The sequence below is a fragment of the Ornithodoros turicata genome, chromosome 2, assembly GCF_037126465.1.
Source record: "Ornithodoros turicata isolate Travis chromosome 2, ASM3712646v1, whole genome shotgun sequence".
Taxonomy (NCBI): domain Eukaryota; kingdom Metazoa; phylum Arthropoda; class Arachnida; order Ixodida; family Argasidae; genus Ornithodoros; species Ornithodoros turicata.
The window spans coordinates 15178533-15196859 of NC_088202.1; the positions used below are offsets into that span (position 1 = coordinate 15178533).

Below are 18327 nucleotides of genomic sequence, written 5' to 3' on the forward strand. Positions count from 1 at the left end.
CTTTACGGCAACTCCGCCGTTCTTTCGGCCTGATTAATTTCTATCACCGCTTTATTCCCCATTGCGCCACCACCTTGCGCCCTCTGGAGGCACTCCTGTCTGTGTCTCGATCAACTGCTTGTGAGCTGCCTTGGGAACCCGACGCCCACTCGGCTTTCCTCAAGATCAAAGCCGATCTCAGCCCTGCCACTCTCTTGCACCACCGGAACCACGACGCCCAGAGGGCGCTTATGGACGCCTCCGGTATGCCCGTCGGCGCCGCTCTCCAGCAGAAAATAAGCGACTCCTGGTGTCCCATTGGTTTCTGGTCCAACGCCTTGAAGCCGACCGAGAAGAAATATAGCACTTTCGGCCGAGAGCTCCTGTCGGCATACCTTGCTGTACGTCACTTTCGCCATTTCCTCGAGGGTTAAGCCTTCACCATCCTGACCGATCACAAGCACCTCGTCCATGCTTTTCGATCTGCCAGCAGCCGCTACTCCCCTCGGGAAATCCACCTGTCCTTCCTCGCCGAGATGTGCACCGACATCCACCATGTCAAAGGCATAGAAAACGGTCCTGCCGATGCTCTGAGTCGCATCACGTCCTTATCAGCCGTTACCAACTCTCTGTCCCACTCTGCAATTGCTTCTGTTCAGGTCGCTGATGAAGAGCTCGACTTGTGTGGTCACTGCGACACAGTCTCACTATCTCACTCAGACTCGAAGACGTTGCAATGCCGGACTTTTCCGTCACCCTCCGTTGCAACGCCTCGACCTCCCAGCCAAGGCCATTCGTTCCGGTGTCGCTCCGGCGGGCTGCTTTCGACTCCTTGCACAGTCTGGGGCATCCTAGCGTACGTGCCACCCAGAAGATCATTGGCGATCGCTTCGTCAGGTCTCGCATGAACGCTGACATTCGTGCCTGGGTTGCGCCATGCCTTCCATGTCAGCGTTCCAAGATTCAGCACCATACTGTCTCCCCCTTCGGGCCTTTCAACCTCCCACGCGCCCGGTTCGACACCGTTCACCTCGACATCGTCGGCCCCCTTCCACCATCCTCTGGCCACCGACACATCCTCACGGCTGTCGACCGCTAGAGGCGCTGGCCCGAAGCGACCCCGATGCCTGACTCGTCCGTCGAAACCGTTACAAGGACATTCCTGTCCTCGGCGTCCCATATCGTCACCGCCGACCGAACCGCCCAGTTTCACAGCCGTCTTTTCCATGCCCTAGCTACCACCCTCGGCACATCCCGGGTCCGCACTACTTCCTACCACCCAGCTTCCAATGGTCTTCTCGAGCGCATCCACTGCCACCTCAAGACCGCTCTCATGACATATGAAGACAGGGTGCACTGGGTTGACCACCTCCCTTTGGTCCTCCCTGGCCACCGTGCTGCCCTCAAACCAGACTTGGGCTGCAGCGCTGCTGACCTCGTCCACGGGTCCACCCTGCGGCTATCTGCGGACTTCCTCGTGCCTTGCCGCCATGACGTGCAAACCATTGATTCTCTTCGGGACCTTCACGACTTCTTCACGACTTCTTTGCCCACCTGCGCCGTGTTCCTATACGCGCCAACTCCTCCCGCACGCCCTATGTTCCGCAACAGCTAGCGTCCCCTTCCCACGTTTTCCTCCGGACGGACGCCGTGAAGAAGTCGCTCACCCAGACCTATACGGGCCCTCATCCCGCCAACGGCCGCGCTGGCAAGAATTTTCGCATCTCCATCAACGGCAAGGAAGATATTGTCAGCGTGGACAGGTTGAAGCCCGCGTTCATCGAGAACCCCATCGTCGCCTCCTGTAACTACGGACCTACGGTTTCCACCTACCTCACTCTCACCGAAATCCAAACACGTCACTTTGTCGGACAGCCCTCCGCTGTCTCTACTGAGGGGCTATGTGGCGCCCGACCTTGGTCATCGACATCGCGGCGCGCTACGCGAGCTTGTATGTTCCGTGCAAAATCAGTTCGGCTGGGATCAGTAGTTGGCTCATCGGCCCTGGCCGAATAAACACGCTTCCTTGGAGCTCCCGTCCCTTTTGTGAGCCACATGTCTGCCTGCTCAAGTGAGCACTGAGTAGCCGCCTCTCCGTTTCGTAGAGCTCACATTCTACGAGGACATGTGTGGACTCAATGTTCGCAACGACGCCACATTTGGACCATAGGCTGAGCTTACAGCAACCGATGCTTCCTTCCTTTCTTTACTCTCAGGTCGGGGTATTTACAGAGGGGAGTGGTATATACACACACTCTTAAAAATGAACTTCACCGCATAGCATGCTCCTAGCCAACCATCACCTCGAATGATATCGTTATCTGCCCTGATTCGTTGAAGACTGGTGGTGTACGCCCTCTTTGTGACATTTATGCTGTTCATAATTGTCACAAAAAAGGTGTACGCCTCCCGTTTTCAACAAATCAGGGCAGACAACGAAATCATTCGAGCTTGTTGGCTATGAGCGCGCTATTCAGTGAACTTAATTTTTCAGCGTGTAACATATAATCATGTGCTTAGTACAGTGGTAAGTTTATCATTGAACCCTCTTGTGTCCCCATCTCATCGTCAGCATATATTGTCGTTGTTGGGTCTCTGAGGGCCACAAAAGGAGCAGGCAGGTGGTTCGAGTTCTTAGCTGTCTTAGGAATAAAGGATTTAGCAAGATAATTAGTGCGGCAAAGGGGAACAAGTACCTTCTCAGGATGGTCCTGTAACTGGATATGTGATGAGGAGAACAAAAGAGTGTATACCTGGGAACAATGTTACTATAGTAAAACTTGTGGAAGAGTTCCCTTCTATATTGTTCCAGCCTCAGAACATCAGTTCTCTCATGTTCAACATTTGCCGCTTGCGTCGATCCCTGTCGTATGAATGTGTGTATGAGTGTGCAAAAATGTAAGAGTGAAAGGAGGATGTGTGAGAGAGAGTGACTGGTTTGTCCCTTCAGATGATGCACCCTGGAAGTCGCTGAGAAGGTGTGTTAGCTTAGCTCAATTGGTAGAGCCATGGACCGGTAATCCAGAAGATGTGGATTCGAGTTCTACAGCTGGCTAATCATCTTTTTCATCGTTAATTTCTTAGGCAACTTGAGGCCTTGTATGTGATTGTCCCTTCTATGTTGTTCCAGCCTCAGAACATCAGTTCTCTCATGTGTACGGGAATCTTTATCACATAGGTGCTGCACTTGAGCTCATCTTGGTGGATGATGTCTGACTATTGAGGCGAGAGATCCACGAATCCCCTTAATGGATATACATATTGTACAGCAGCCTTTGAGCCTGTGTAAACTACCCAGACCCGCGGAGTACGATACGATATCTCTCGCAGAAACACAGGGTATCATATAGCTCAGCCGACGTTGATGATGTGCGGTGTGAGAGACGGCATCCGTGCGACACATCTTCTGTTGGGGTGACAGAAGCAGAGGATGAGCAGTCTCGGCTGGTGTGAAAAATCAGTGAAAAGCGTAATTTCTTTCCAGGGACAGCAGGCACATGAGAATGCATAGTTGCTCTTTTTCTGGTCGCTAATTTATTTTAATGTAATCGTATCAGAAAACAAATATCAAAATAAATACACAAATGCTAACGTTACTAGACACTGCCGTAATATTTCCCGATGATGGCAAAGAAAGGACAACATGCTTCACTCATTCCGACGCAAACTTTACAAAGCGATACATGGAAGCATTTACACAAATATACGAAATATTGATTCATCTGTACGAACAAGCCATTCAATTCTCTATACATAACCGCGGTCAAAAATGATGTTAAGTATATGATGCTCTTATGTTAAACTATGTTACATTGCGGCACATAATTTTCTCATGAAGACTATGAGAGTTCACGCTGGGGTGCGTCACTTAATCAGGAAACATGATTTGATCACACCAGCTACACCTAGTGGCAGTTCATAACAGTGGACACAATGTGTGTGTGTGTGATGTCGGAAGGAAGTGACCTATCCAATATCTATTGCATGCATTGATAGCCGTGTGGGTGGATGGCCTATCTGCCAAAAGAGTTACAAAATAAAGTGAAGACAACTTATGACTTGTAAGTCACAAAGCGTACTGTAGCTCCACAGACAAATAACGGATAAAGAAAATAAATTCTAGACTCCCGGGAACAACCTTCCAGCATCTACTTGCACACAGAATATATTGCAGTCGTCTACCGTTATGCGAGTGACCTATAGTGAAACACACACGCTCGTGCGTTACAACGAAAACAAGTTTCATGAATTATTCGTTTAGGTCTTTGGTTAACAACGATGAGACGAATGTATTTAGTTCATGAAATAGCGCTCTGGGCCTGTGTTGCATTTTAAAAAGCGACCTGCCACAGAAAATAATGGTCAATATTTAAAACAACACGGAAGTAAGGAGCTATCAACCCACACGAAAAACGACATCGGCTCGACATCGTGCAACGGCATAATTTGATCTATACACCGCATGGTTTCGGACACAAATGTTTCTTTTTTTTTTTTCCTTCACACGGCTGCGTCAGTTTATCTCTATTGTCTTTCTTCTGCCGGTCTTAATAACTTCGACACGCAAACAAGTTATTTTCGCATAATACAGAAAAGGCGACCCTAAGAGGTAACAAACTGGGTTGGAATCGCGAAGACGCAGTGTGTGGCACTTGTGAAAATACACAGCGTTTCGGCCTTGTGCGATATTCTACGCATCTCTGCAGCATTTTTAAATGTAGTCGAAAAGCGTAGTGAGACTTAAAGAAGAGCACGTTGGCATACTGTTAAGTGTTGGAATACTGTTACGTGTATCAATCACTGATATATTATTTCTTTATTTCTCTTCTATTTCAGCTCTCAAAAAACACTCCAGATGGTGCAGAGTAATTGCTCGTCGCTTTAAATGCGTTACTCAAGCCTACCTAAAAGCATCCTCACGATATTTCACTCTTGTGTCATATGATCAAGAAGTAAAAAAGAAGGATTGCTGCTGCCAGTAAAGCAACGTGCTGTTACGACTGCCAGATAAGAATTGATTTTCGAGTAACCTGCTGATATATATTATCACTTGGTAATTCTTTCTGCGGTTAAGATAGCGTTAAGTGGAACCCCTTGATGTTCATCAAAGCGCATGGAACAAAAGGGGAAAACATCCCACCACTAAACGTGAGGAAAAAGTGTTGCGAGCATATAGTGGCAGTCAAGAGCTTTTTCCTTGTTCTTCATCTAGTGCGAGTCAAAATTACAGAACGTAAGAGCTTAGGTTAGCTTATTACAAGAGAAATGCCCTCCGAATGGAGCTGTCGAAACTGCTTCAGAAGACCCCATCACTGCTTGATATTTAGTATTGCTAACCCTAATAATTTATTTTGTGTTGACAAGAACGAAGAAGACAGAGTTAAAAGGAACGTAGTAAATAGTGCGAGACGTTATCCATTTGTTATTTCTGGTTATCCTGCGACAGTATACTTGGTGTAGAAATTCCCTGCTCGTCTTGAGCAAATAACACATTTTCCTGGAAACCTGCAAACACAATTGAAGTGGCACAAACAATTATGCAGCATACACATACGGGATCTTATGGCAGAAAAGAAATTCATGACGAAAATATCTGAGCCTCAAGGAGGAAGCGGAAGCATGTACACATGTCCAACTCAATTTTCAAATCTAATGCAACCGAAAGCAGAAATGTTATAGTCTTTGAAATATGAAAATATGGAACATCAATCAGGAACACATCTTCTGCTGCAAACTTTCCGCGCCTAGGAAAAAAAAAAAGTGTTTGTTTCAAACTGGAAGCAGGGGCATGCCTGGCTATGTCTACTCGGGGCGACCACTTCAGTACATGCAAATCAACCATCTATACAAGGTGTTCAAGCTAACGTTCACCGGCGTCTAAAAAAACACAGTGCGTCTTAAGCGAATGGAAACTGCAGAATACTCTGAGGAGTCGTGTGCTCTAATGGCTTGTGTGTGTTTTTTTTTTATGGTGGTTTCATTAATTAGCTAGCTTTTTAATTATTCGTCTCCTGGTCGAGATATGAATTGCGTACGCAATGTGTCGAGTTTTTTCCGGGTAAGAAAGAATGCGCGCGAAATCCAAAAGTGCACCGCATGACACGAAGCGAGCGCATCTACGCGCGCGCCTCGATTTCAGAGGTCTCAAGCGTAGAGAACTACTACTACATCCGTTGTCTGCGACCTTCAAGTCGGAGCTCACCCCGGTGCACGTTAACTTGCACACCCTATATAGTACGTCTGAACGCAAATTCGTTACAGGAACAAATTGGTTACATTCATTTCATTGCTGTATCTGTAGTTCTGAAGAGTGGCTATCTTGCCGAGTTTGAGGTTACCATTCTCGTTTCAGCCGCTGTACACCGGTAGTCCATTCGTTGATTCAGGGAGAAGTACATTGTTTGCACGTCATAACCCATTAACATAGCAATTCTTCAGTGTGGAGGGAACATGTACAATGCTGCACAAAAGTCCACGGTCTAGAGTCCCCATATTGCTCCCATCCTGTTAAGGTGATCATTGGAGCCTCAATAGACATTAAACTGTCCACCCATCCGATTGGCTTTCCACTACCTTCCGTCAATAGTGTGAGGGAGAAAATGACAACGTACCCGTGCTCCATAAGCCTTTGTCCAGCACTGTACAATTACACTGCTTCGCTTTCGTTCGACCTGGCGAATACGCAAAATCCAATGTTCCTGGTCATTATGTTTCAGGGTCAAACGAAACTAGCCTGCACTTGTTCACCTAGCTGTTTTCAGCAGCTCAGTTAACCAGCTCCATGCACTGTTAAATTATTAGGCGTCATTAAATGACATTGTAATATCTACGTGGTACCACCTCATCGAGTTTCAGGCCATGCGCGCCCCTGCTTGTTCAGAATTGCAGTGTGTGTGTGTGTGTGTGTGTGTTGAATGGAGCCTTTGGGTACTCCAAACAAACGAAAATGTCTTTCTAATGAACGTCACTTAATTCACAGTCAGCCGCAATCAGATGTCTTTGATCGGCCGAAGAAACACAATGCGACTCATAGCAGCCGAAGTGTTCACCAGAAAAAAAATGACAGCAGCACCACAGTGAGGCAGCCCATTACTTGAGAGCTGAGTGCTCGTGCAGGCGGGGAAGCGTAGCTTCCGTCTGAGGACTCTTGCAAAGCATCTGAAAGAGGAAGGAGGGGGAATTATTACACACTGCTCTTTACACTTGCTTTGAGCTAACACGGGCGAACAAGAATTAGACCCCATGCAACGCATTCAGAGGGAAGGTATTGGTTAGTCAGATTCCAGGAGGTTCCACTTAAAGCTCGAAACGTCACGGGTTCGAATTGGGTGGCAGTGACTTTGTGCCGTGGTACAAGTTGCTCATACCCCTGTTGTGGTTGCGATAGTGATGTTGTGTTCGCCTGCCGAAGTTGACCTCTGTAAGGCGGGGATGTTACACTGCCGTCGAGCCAATAGCAGTTGACGCTAACTACAGATGGGAGCCTTTACACGTCAGCCCCGGCTGTCGTCGACATTTCAATGTCACTTTGACTTGAACGAAGAGCGGAGAGCGTCAACCTCAGTTCTGCCATCAATTCGCAAGGTGGCAGCCGAGACTGGGTTGACCCAGAGCCGTATATTAAAAGGGAGTCTGGCCATTAATGGGTCATGCCTATACCTGAAGCTCCACCCACTTTTTCAGCTTTCCGACCAATGAAGTCTTGAAATATGGGGCGCTATCAATCAGCCTATCCTCACTATTTGCCCCCTATCCAACATGGGCAGCGCCATTTTGGGTGGCAAGTGGATTGGATGGGATTGAAATGGATACCTCTCGCAATCTGCAAAAGTAGTGGATTGTTGGTGCAAATTTCATAAGCGCCACCTAGGGAGCGTAAGGCACGTCGGGAATTGTCGTCTGCTTCCGTCGTTGTACCGCTGCCGGCAGAACCACCTGCTGGGACACATTCTGTTGTCGGTATGATTTTTAAACAAATGTACATGAATAGTTGGAATATAAGAGGCAAGAATGTTTATATCCATGAAATCCAGCTGTTAAAAATAAGATTGTACAGCACAGCGCCGTTTTTGTTATGATTTCGTCGTGATCGCCGTGTTCACTAGGCCTAACACCGGCGACAAAACGTATTATTTTCAGTTAGATATCGATGGATGAGCATAAGTTGAAACTGATTTCCGAGAAATTTATATTAGGATGTACATTTGCAGCGTAAAATCAGGTTAGTCTGTGAAAATTTTTTGTCACGAAATCCCCGCTTCACTGTGCTTGTTTTCGTCGCCATTTTGGGTGGCAGTATGGTGTTATGGCGACCTCCTTGGTAAAAAGCAAACCAATCAGAGGAGCGAAACTGTGATTGACAGGTCGAGCCTCTTTTTGTGACTCCTCCCAATGGCTAGACTCCCTTTTAATATACAGCTCTGGGTTGACCAACAATCATGCGTCAAACAAGAGTTTCGTATGGATTGTCAATTGGCACATGTAATCGACAGCCCTCGCTTTTATGTGGCATATCCGCGTGCATTTGGCCACAAAGCGCGAACGGCACCCGAAAAAACTGCTGCTTATAAGCAGGCAAACACACGAAAAACAGGTGCCTAATTAAATTGTATTGATCTAATTTCTAATGACATGTCAGCATTACGCGGTATACAAGTTAATGGTAACGACACAAGGAAAGAGCCTTGTAATCACAGGCAACTACCGTTCGACTGAAGGACAGTTGGGAGGTTCAACTGCCATCGATGTCAGCACTTCTTGAGTGTGTCTGTGTAACATGGGCATAGGGCACGTTGCCGTCTGCGACTCACAATAAATATACTATAGTTTCTTGTCCTGAGACTTTAGTGCATGGTTAGGAACCCCTAGATGCACTAAATGAAACCACGGACTGGGCACTCTGGCATCATCGCGCATTGTAGTGACCGGAATCTCTATTCTGATTAGCAGTGAGGCAGTGGATGCATTCTTGGACTTGTGCTTCGGATATGGAGGAACTCGCTACTATGTCTTGTATCTAAAAGTGCACAGTTGCAGTTTCTACAGCACGCTTTCCACGTTGCTTATGCCACAGGCAGGTTATAGGGTATATGTTCCCGGGGTGTTGGTGCCACATTTTTTTGAAAATTTACTGCTATCCTGGAAAAGGTATGGTCAAAATCGGCAGAGTACCGGCGGAGAGTGACGTATCGTCTTCCTGCGCCGCCAATCTGTCGCTTTATTTATTGACATTAGCAGATGGCATAGTGTCCCCTATTACAAGTATTACCATTGAAATTTAGCAAAATTGCTTTCTGGAGCTTGATATTTTTTGTCACGGAATAGCTTAGATAAATCAAACGTAAGAGCAAAGGAAGGCAAACAACATGAAAGAGCAACGAAATATCAACCCAGCTTAATAAACCACAGCACATGCAAGGTTGATTAGATAAAGATTCCCTTAACGTAAGCATAGAAAGCAGCTAAGGAAAAAGGCCTCCAGAAATGCAGCTATCATGCATTTCCATTTGGCCTTTTCGTCGTTAAGCTAACTCTAAACAAAAATAACGTTCAGAAACTAGCAACGGACAACAAACAACAAGCAGCAAACAGAAAAACTGAAACGTGGAAGAAAGGAAGGTATATGTATCGCTGTTCTCGTTGCCCGCTTCTATGGCGTACACGCGTTGCAATGAATGGGATGGGTTTGTAAAGTTTGGTCTAGCCTGCAATGGATGCTGAGAGCAAGGAAAAAGAGTATCTTGAACTAAAGTCTGCCTTGTACAAGTAGTTGACGTTAGCACACTTGTTTTTGAGGAAGTGTCTTGTAGAGCGCCCAACTAAATACATGTTACAGTCCTTCAAGTTACTTTACTTAAAAGCGTTTTCTGGATAATCCACCAGCTGTCTCCTACGGGTTTCGCCCCGGACAACTTTCAGAAAAACGCCTATCACCAGCCAGTACCGCGAAGTTCGACCGTTACCTCCCACTATAGTCAAACCCACGAGCAACGTCAGACTATATTTCGTCTCATAAGTGAAATTATTTACGCACAATGGTAAATTTTTGGAGCTGATTGGGAAGATACTTCAGTCTGGGAAACTGACTCTTTGTTAACTGACAGTAATCATGATGAGATTAAAATTTAAGGGTTGTTTAGGGCGGTTTCGAATTCAAGAGTTTCATGACCCTAAATTACAGACTTTCGAAATGACGGTTTTTCAATGGTTTCCAAGTGTGTTCTTCCTGAAGCTACGTAAGGCAGTTACAGTAAAGCGTTTTATGTTTATTCTGTTCCATTATTCGAGGCTATACTTCAAAAGCACCATTTTGAAAGACACAATAAAATGCCATGACGGTAGTTTGGTGGTCGTTTTAAGGATCCTGCTTCTACTTCTCACGCGTTCAACCAAGCTAGTGCAAGATGTCGGTATCCTTGTGAAATATAGCGCAATAGCTACATTCACGTTATTTCGTTCCATTTATTCCCCTCGTTGTATCCGGATTTTTGTCTCGTGTGACATGGCGACGTGGGACAGCACATGTTTAGACTGATGCAGGCAATGACACATGCAGCAGGCCGAGAGACAGAACGAAGACCATAAAAATGTTTGCTGCTTGTACACTACCGGGGTCATTAGGCTGAAGACCTGCAGAGACCTCTGTGTTGCCTGGGCTGTGCATTGGCTCTGTAGGGAGCGCTGTATTGGGCAGAACAAAAAACCATGCAAATGCGAACAGAATATAAGCCTACTTAAAGTGTGTAACTTGGAATGTAAGAACGTAGATGAACGAATAGACTCAGAACACTACGATTATGCAAAGTCGTGGAAGTGCTACAGCGGGAATGGGCGTGGATGATGGATTATAGCAACTCTAAACACGACACACAATACCCAGGCGAAGGAGAACACTTTTGCTTGTCTATAACCATAACCTTCAAGGTTATACGAGACTGTGTCAACAATATCTACGGGTCTCGCAAACCTTTATGATTTATAGCAACATGCACGTCAAAATTGTTCCCCAATTTCTTTTAGCCTGCAAAGGACCTTGGACCTGAAGCGTCGATGCTGAAATCTACAGCACCTCCTCGTGGCTGTCTTGTTTCCCCTTATCTCTGTGTGTTATTGAAGCCGTAAGCATTCTTTTTTGTCATAAATAAGAAGAAATGAGAATGCGACTCCGAGGATTCCAGGCTGGTACAGCAACCTTGGACCATCGTGTCTTTCCTCCGTGTGCTGTTCGGCTTATTTCAAGGTAAGAGATGACACCCGACTCAAGTACTCATGCATTTTATACGACTTTACAGGTTACCAGTGCTCTTGTCTTTTCGTTTAAATCCATGCATTACATCACATGAAACTCTAGGATATAGCTACAGATTTATCGTGAAACGTGAAAAGCGGATAACTGATCGGTGCCACTTAAAAGTGTCACTGATTAAGGAAAGCCCTTCTAAAAAGGCACCACTGTGAACGTACGGTTTTTTTTTTTTTTTCTTTTACCTGTGCTGAATGTGAAGTCCGAGGGATGACTCTTGCCGTGTTCATTGACGGCCACAGCATAGGCGTGGTACTTAGTACTAGGTTCTAGATTGGTGATCACGTGATTTACAGTGACTAGCGAGTCCATGGATGTCTCCTTGTTTATGGGAATCGTCGTGTTCCTCCACATTGCGTGGTCGTGCTCGTCCTGCAAAACCGATTAAGAATAATGTAAATTATAAGCGTTATACATGGCACACACACACAGAGAAATAGAAAAAAAACTAGAAAAACTACAAAAAAGACAAATGATGTACAGTTAGAAAACTCTCACTCTGAGGAAGACATAACATTGAGTCAACAGGCAGAAAATATCCTGAAAAGTCTGGACGCTACATAAGAAGCAGCAATTCGCTCCAAACTACACGATACCTTCTCAACGAAGGCTGACACAGAATTAATAGTTGGCCTGATCTTCATCAGGCCAATTATTCTGAGCTTCTCATGTGCCTGAATGTGATCTGCCAACGTGGCAGCCTCCTGTGCTTTCGGCAGTAGCTTCTGTGGGTATAGTTTTCGAAACCATTCAGATCGCACGGCCCTGTGTACACCATAAGGGTAGCTTGATGAATGATATTCAAACAATAGGCCTTCATGCATATTCACAGGCCTTCCTCAGCATATGAAGAGCACAGCAATCTAACATATCGTCCCAAGCAGCACGCCAATATTGGTCCAATATTGGACCCATACGGGCTGCCAAGATTGTCAATATTGGTCCAATATGGGCTGCCCTTATTGGCAAGCCCATTTTGCGCCAATATTGCCAATATTTCTGTGATAACGCCAACGGGGAGTCCGTGTAATAATAAAGCATTATCCGGTTACTTCTGTCTTTACTTTCTTCTTTCTTTATACTTTCACTACTTCTTTCTTTTTGCTTTTTCATTCCTCCAGATCACATTGGTCCACGTGCACACAAATGAGGAAGACATTTGCATACAATTACAAAAAAAAAAAGAAAAAAACAACAACACTGCATCGCCCCAAAAACGAAGAACGGGTGCTACGCCCGTCTTGCTGAAGTTCACAAGCAGTCCCACGGAACTGCCAATGCCAAACATCCCTCGGAAGCCTTCATTGGGATCGCAATATTACATGAACCAAAAATTTCCAACCCGCTCCGAGAGTACAAAGGAGCAAGAGCGAAACACTTTCATGACGGCGACGGACATACGCCAGAGCAGCTCACACTGCTTGCAGCAACTTGAAAGCACCTAACTTTACAGAAGAGCCATCCCTTCCTATCAAACACTGTGTTTTTTACTTGACCTGCCGCAATTCCGTTGTCATTACAGGAACCAGCGACATTTTACCCGTGAAACGTCCGATCCGACTGTCACCCATGCGCATTAGTTGTACGACGCGTGATTTCTCTCAAACGATGCGCTCGCTCTCCGTCGGCTCGACCGATTGGCATTGGCATCGCGAAACAAAATGACGGCTGCTTCCAGAACGTGGAAAGTTGAGTTGTTGAGTTCTAGTGAATGGGATTGCCGCGTGTGTTGGCACATTGTTTCGAACAATGTGCATCATCTGCGGGAAGCTGTTGGATGCAACGACGTATTGAATTCGGCATTTCACACGCTTCAACGTCCAATCTTGCCGTGCTGCTTGGGCATTTGTGCAACGGGCACATACCATTTTCTGCATTTTCTGTCAATAAAGGGTTTACACGGGCAATATGGGGACCATATTGCCAGGATTTCTCCAATATTGGCTCAAACTAGATCACTGCACGGGCTCGGGCTTTCCCACGGGCCGGGCTTCGCGTTTTTTAGGCGGGCCTGGGCCGGGCTCGGGCTTTCCCACGGGCCGGGCTTCGCGTTTTTTAGGCGGGCCTGGGCCGGGCTCGGGCTTCAGCCACCGGGCTGGGCACGGGTTTGACAACGCCAGACATGGTCGGGCATGTACGCGAACATATTTCACTTCATGAGACTGGACAGCTGAATTTTCATGCTGAATTGTTCACGTTGTTCACTGTGAATTCACAGCTGAATTGTATCATCTGCGCATGTAACGACGTATTGGGCATTTCACACGCTTCAACGTTCAGTCTAACCGTGCTGCTTGGGCATTTGTGCAACACGGGTACGTACCATTTTCTGTATTTTCAGTCAATATGGGGCCCATATTGCCGGAATTTTCCCAATATTGGCTCAAACTGGGCAATATGGGGTCCATATTGCCCGGTTTTAGCCAATACGGGGGAGATCTTGGTGAAACGGGCCCCATATTGGACCCGTATCGCCAATGACCAGCCAATATGGGCCCAATACTGTGTGCTGCTTGGGGTAGCTCTTGCGAACCATCGTAGCTAGCGAGCGAACTAATATACGTCCTGATCACCGTATTTGAAAACATTCGTGAAAAGACGCACCACACAAAACTTTCCATGGAAGCCAGTGAAGCGCGTAGTATGCATTTAAACATATAAGTCGTAATTTATCATCGCAAACGACCAAGAATATGTCTCAGTTCAATGAACAGAGAGCAAGCCATCTGTACAGCTTAATGACCTGCCATTACAAAAAAAGTGATTTTTCCAGTGATTTTTTTTTTTTTTTCAGATGCATTTCCGATACGCCATATATATTTTATGTCACAAACCAAAAATATAGGCTCAAGCGACTACAGGATCTGTTGAGTTCCTACAGGGGCTCCTGAGTTCCCTCCCAAAAAAGACGCATACGAAGGAAACAATTTTGATCTTCCCATTGCACTGATTGAATATTAAATCTGCATGAAAAATAAAACGTGAGCACGAGCAAGTAGTCTTCTTGAAGTACATCGCGCTTTTGTTGAAAGCCTCGTGTCGTAGAAACCTCTTAGAACTAGCACAGGAACCCCCAGGACTGTGTGAGAATACGCCGAATGCCTCGAACTTCTAGGATCGACTATTTTGAGGCAGCCGAGTGCTGGGATCTCGCCTCTTTTCTTGCACACGAGCGGCGATGTCTGTGATGTGCTGTTGTTGTTGTTATTGTGGGTGTAATTTCGAGAATTGGTGTGGGAAAAGGTGTAGTGGCCATCAAATTTCTAATGTTTCGCTACGACAGGTCTGGCAACAGTGTGCTGTTTACTCTGTGTTCTCCAGCTATGGCGGTTTGAGTTAGTTGTGGTAGTTATCGTGTTCTTTGGGGAGGTCGTTTGGTGAACTACAGGTCATTTGACCATCTGAGGTTAGTATGCACTGCAAGGATTATGGTTCCGGATCTCGAACGTACGCAAGCAACAGATGCGCCGTGCCCATCGGATCGAGTAACTTGTGCGAGCGTCTTGCTGCAGCGTGCTGTTTGGTAAGTGTTGTCTGTGTATTTTGTCTTGTCTGGTTGTCTGGTTGTCTGGTTGATTGAGGTGTCTTTGAAGCGGGTATTTTGAGATTATGTTTGAACCTTAAGTGGAATGCACGGATTAGATCAGAGAACAGTGCGCGTCGCGTTGTAACGGTCACATGTGGTCGTTAGGCAAAGTCAAGGGGTATACGTAACAAACGAAGTTGGTGCAATTTGTGGTATCAAGTAAAGCAGCAGGCAAGAGTCAACAACTAGAGAGGCAAGGGGTAGCCGGCAATGAAACTACAAGGCCACAATCCTCTGATTTTCGGTGAGATGTGCTGAGTCAATGGCTGTGCGCGTCTTCTGAACAAGGCCCTGGCAAGTTTGTGTGTTTGCGATGGCAGAATGATGAAATTGGTAATACACTTGACCAGAAATCAGAGAGGTATGGGTTCGGGTCTCGCTACCGACACTTCGCTGACCCTTTACCGATTGCAGCTTTGTAGGGACATTGGTCTTTTAACTACACTATGATTGTGTGCTTCTTAATTTCTACGTGACTTCCATCTTTCACACCACTCGTGTTGTGTCTTTTGTCTTCTGCAGGTTATTCAGGCACCTCCAGTATGGAGTTCATCCACCAGCTCGGCTGCGTCTATGCCGTGTTGTGCTTCAACTAGGCTAGCCATCCGGCAGGTCGTGGCCAGCTGCGACGCGCGCTTCGACGTCGAAGGTGCATTCCGGAATACTCGAACGCAAAACAGACATCCGGAGAAATCACCTAGATGTGAGGTTTTGCGTACAGCCGCGATACCAAGCGACTTTCACACCTTTCATCTTCTGGTCACTCTACACACGGCGATACCGTGGGTAATGGCCGAGGAGCAGACGACACGGAGACGCGGAATGAGAGAAAAGTCAGCAGACATTTCTCAGAGGTTACAACGGTTCAAACCGAAGCACTCATGTGTTGCTTTTATTATTCAAAACAGGTCAAAGAGTAATTGGAAACCTGTCTCAAATGCGTTACGAAGTACTTCAATATCGCGTGACACATGTGCGCCAATCCGTGGCAGGCACCCACTGTTTTCCTCGGCGAACGTAGAAGGTCGCCGCCGTTCACTTTTGAGAAGTGCTCAAAATTATTTAGTACGCATATATGAAGAACTGAGAAGTGATTACTTGTGTATGTCATCTACTCGTATTACCTAATTTACAGGACTCATTCATTGGTTGGACCCCGCTCGTTCTTATGCCACTTGGTCATCTTAGGGTTGGTTTTTCCACTTTTTCTATTCACGTGTTCTGCAGTAGTCTGATCTCCACTTCGTCGGGTCTCATATCTCCATATTTTTTAATTTTTCAATCCATCAGTCAACCAATCAATCAATCAACGCAGTTCTAGAGTGTTGTACAGATGCGCGTGAGCAACACGTTAAAAAAGAATGAGAAGCAAGAGTTTGTACGCAGTTCAATTTCGCATTGGCAGTGGCAACGATTTGTTTGCTTGCCCAGGTTCGCCTCGTGTTGGTGGAATGGTCTCTTACGCGTTGGAACCTTACGCGACTAATGCCGCTGCTCTCGGCGTCATGCACACAACGCATATTACTGTTAATTGATGATCAACTGTAAGAATGACATCATGTTTGCATCATGGCTCTGAGAGTATTGTAAATAAATAAGTAAATGAATAAATAAATAGATAAATAAATAAATAAAATGTAAAAAGAATGGGGAACACCGCCAACCAGTATTCCTGATCTTTGCTAAGACTTCTGTCTAATGTGGGGCTCACTTGTTCCCAAAGTTAGCCGCAGGCAATATAAATAGTGTACACACCGGCAGGAGTGTGATGTTTGTCTTCTTGACGTCTAATGCCTTCGAGGAAACGAGACCAAATTTGGATCGCTCCCTTCCGTAGCGCGCATAACGAGTCTACGCTGAGCAACGCTTATTCCGTTCTATTCGCGGCTATCAGAGCGGCTGTTGGAAGTGTTCTCTGTTCTGTTTTAGACGCCTTTATTTGATCAAGGCCATTCGCCTCTCTAGTGATCGTTTTACGCGTACACATAAGGACATGCACGCTCTGTGTTGGTCCGTTCTTCTAGTACAGAAACTAGGTAATCCAGTTAGGACACCACGGTAAAGGCGACGTTACAGTTGCAGTTGACGGCTGATTTTATCTATTTTTCTTCACATTATTCCAAACCGCTACGGAAGCCACCTCTCATTCTTCAGTACTGTAAAACCAGCTTGCTACAAGAGTCTTTCCCGACAGGAAACGTCTTATATTGATTGAACAACCGAAGTGTGCATTCTGGAGAAAAACGTGGACGGAACAGTACTTTTACCACCAATAGGTTTTAGACACCCTACCTACAGGCCCGAGTACGAGGGTGCGTCGCTAAAACCTTGTCCTCCTTCTGAGGAGTGTAACCATCTACTACGCTAAAAGAAACCATCTACTACGCAACATACTGCCGTCCCATGCGGAAATGTAAATTTAGATGGTCCATAAAAAACCTCAAATCAGGTACTGACGTATGGGATAATATAGCAGGATACACCACCGTAACGTACGTACTCGCGTATTTTTACATAAACTTCACGAAAAAACAAATATCGCGCTTCATCCTCAGACCTTCGATTTTCAAAGATATAAAGTAAATCCAAGATATATATATATATCTGTATCTCTAATATCAAGTATATCTAAATATAAGGTAGCCGTTAATCTAAATTAATGAATAACACTGTGTGCGTATGTGCTTCATTGACCGTAGGACGACCTGAGGCTACGGCTGCCTGCTTTAGGCCACATCAGCCAGTCGTCTATTCTGCCTTATTTCTCTGACCACTGTGAAAGACATGGGAGCGAGCGTATTCTTCCTACAGCTCTTCCCAGCCCGCTGACATCTGTAGAACGGTCTCCTGAGATATGCCAATCTCGAAAAGAAAGTGGAGTAAGGGCTCAGGATACACTCGAAAGCATACCGGACCTCACTAACTGTGGAGGTAAACTTTTCCTTTGAAAAACAATATACAGGTTCGCTACATATTAAGCACTGTAACTTACTTCGGCCTTTCTAATGTAGACGATAAATTCGGTTGCTGAAAACGGAGTTGCCGTAGTCAATGTGATGGAATAAGTCTTCCTTGTTGGAGCCTCAAGAGCAGACACCTCTGGCCTGGACGGCACCGCTGCAAGAAAATCGTTCATCAAATGGACAGCCGTTTGTCACAGTATATACGTGCGACTCTCTACACACTCTACGCTGTGTGATTCTCAAGCTCTATCTGTGCATTTACATGTCCTACGCATACAGGTGTGAGATGGCTAGAAATCAGCTGTAAGACGGTTCGTCACTGCTGCAGACGTGGTGTTGGAAAGATGTCACACTTGCGAAGAGAACTCTGGTCGCATGAGAGAAGCACGCGTTGTTCTCTTACTTATCGCGCCTATCACACCAATTATCACCTTGGTGCTCTAGTCCTGTGTCAGATTCAATGTTAATATATATTTTATGAGATTACATATCATAAA

General features: G+C 45.9%; 1 protein-coding gene and 1 long non-coding RNA gene across 5 annotated transcripts in view; one reads left to right on the forward strand and one right to left on the reverse strand.

Moving 5' to 3' along the window:
* Positions 1-3481: 3481 nt before the first annotated feature.
* The window catches only part of LOC135385222 (limbic system-associated membrane protein-like), a 191357-nt gene continuing 176511 nt past the window's right edge, over positions 3482-18327 (reverse strand). For 3 of the 4 annotated variants that reach the window (XM_064614419.1, XM_064614418.1, XM_064614420.1), the window contains 4 exons: positions 17860-17984; positions 11467-11653; positions 10588-10659; positions 3482-7137 (listed from right to left, as the gene is read on the reverse strand). In XM_064614419.1, the coding sequence (XP_064470489.1) occupies positions 7025-7137; positions 10588-10659; positions 11467-11653; positions 17860-17984 (497 nt within the window). In that variant the 3' untranslated portion in view covers positions 3482-7024. The remainder of the gene's footprint in view (positions 7138-10587; positions 10660-11466; positions 11654-17859; positions 17985-18327) is intronic. The other variant, XM_064614421.1, reaches the window with a different exon arrangement.
* On the forward strand, positions 14605-16434 carry LOC135383142 (uncharacterized). The gene is made up of 3 exons (XR_010419688.1): positions 14605-14804; positions 15390-15700; positions 16003-16434. It is a non-coding gene; the product is annotated as an uncharacterized LOC135383142 (long non-coding RNA).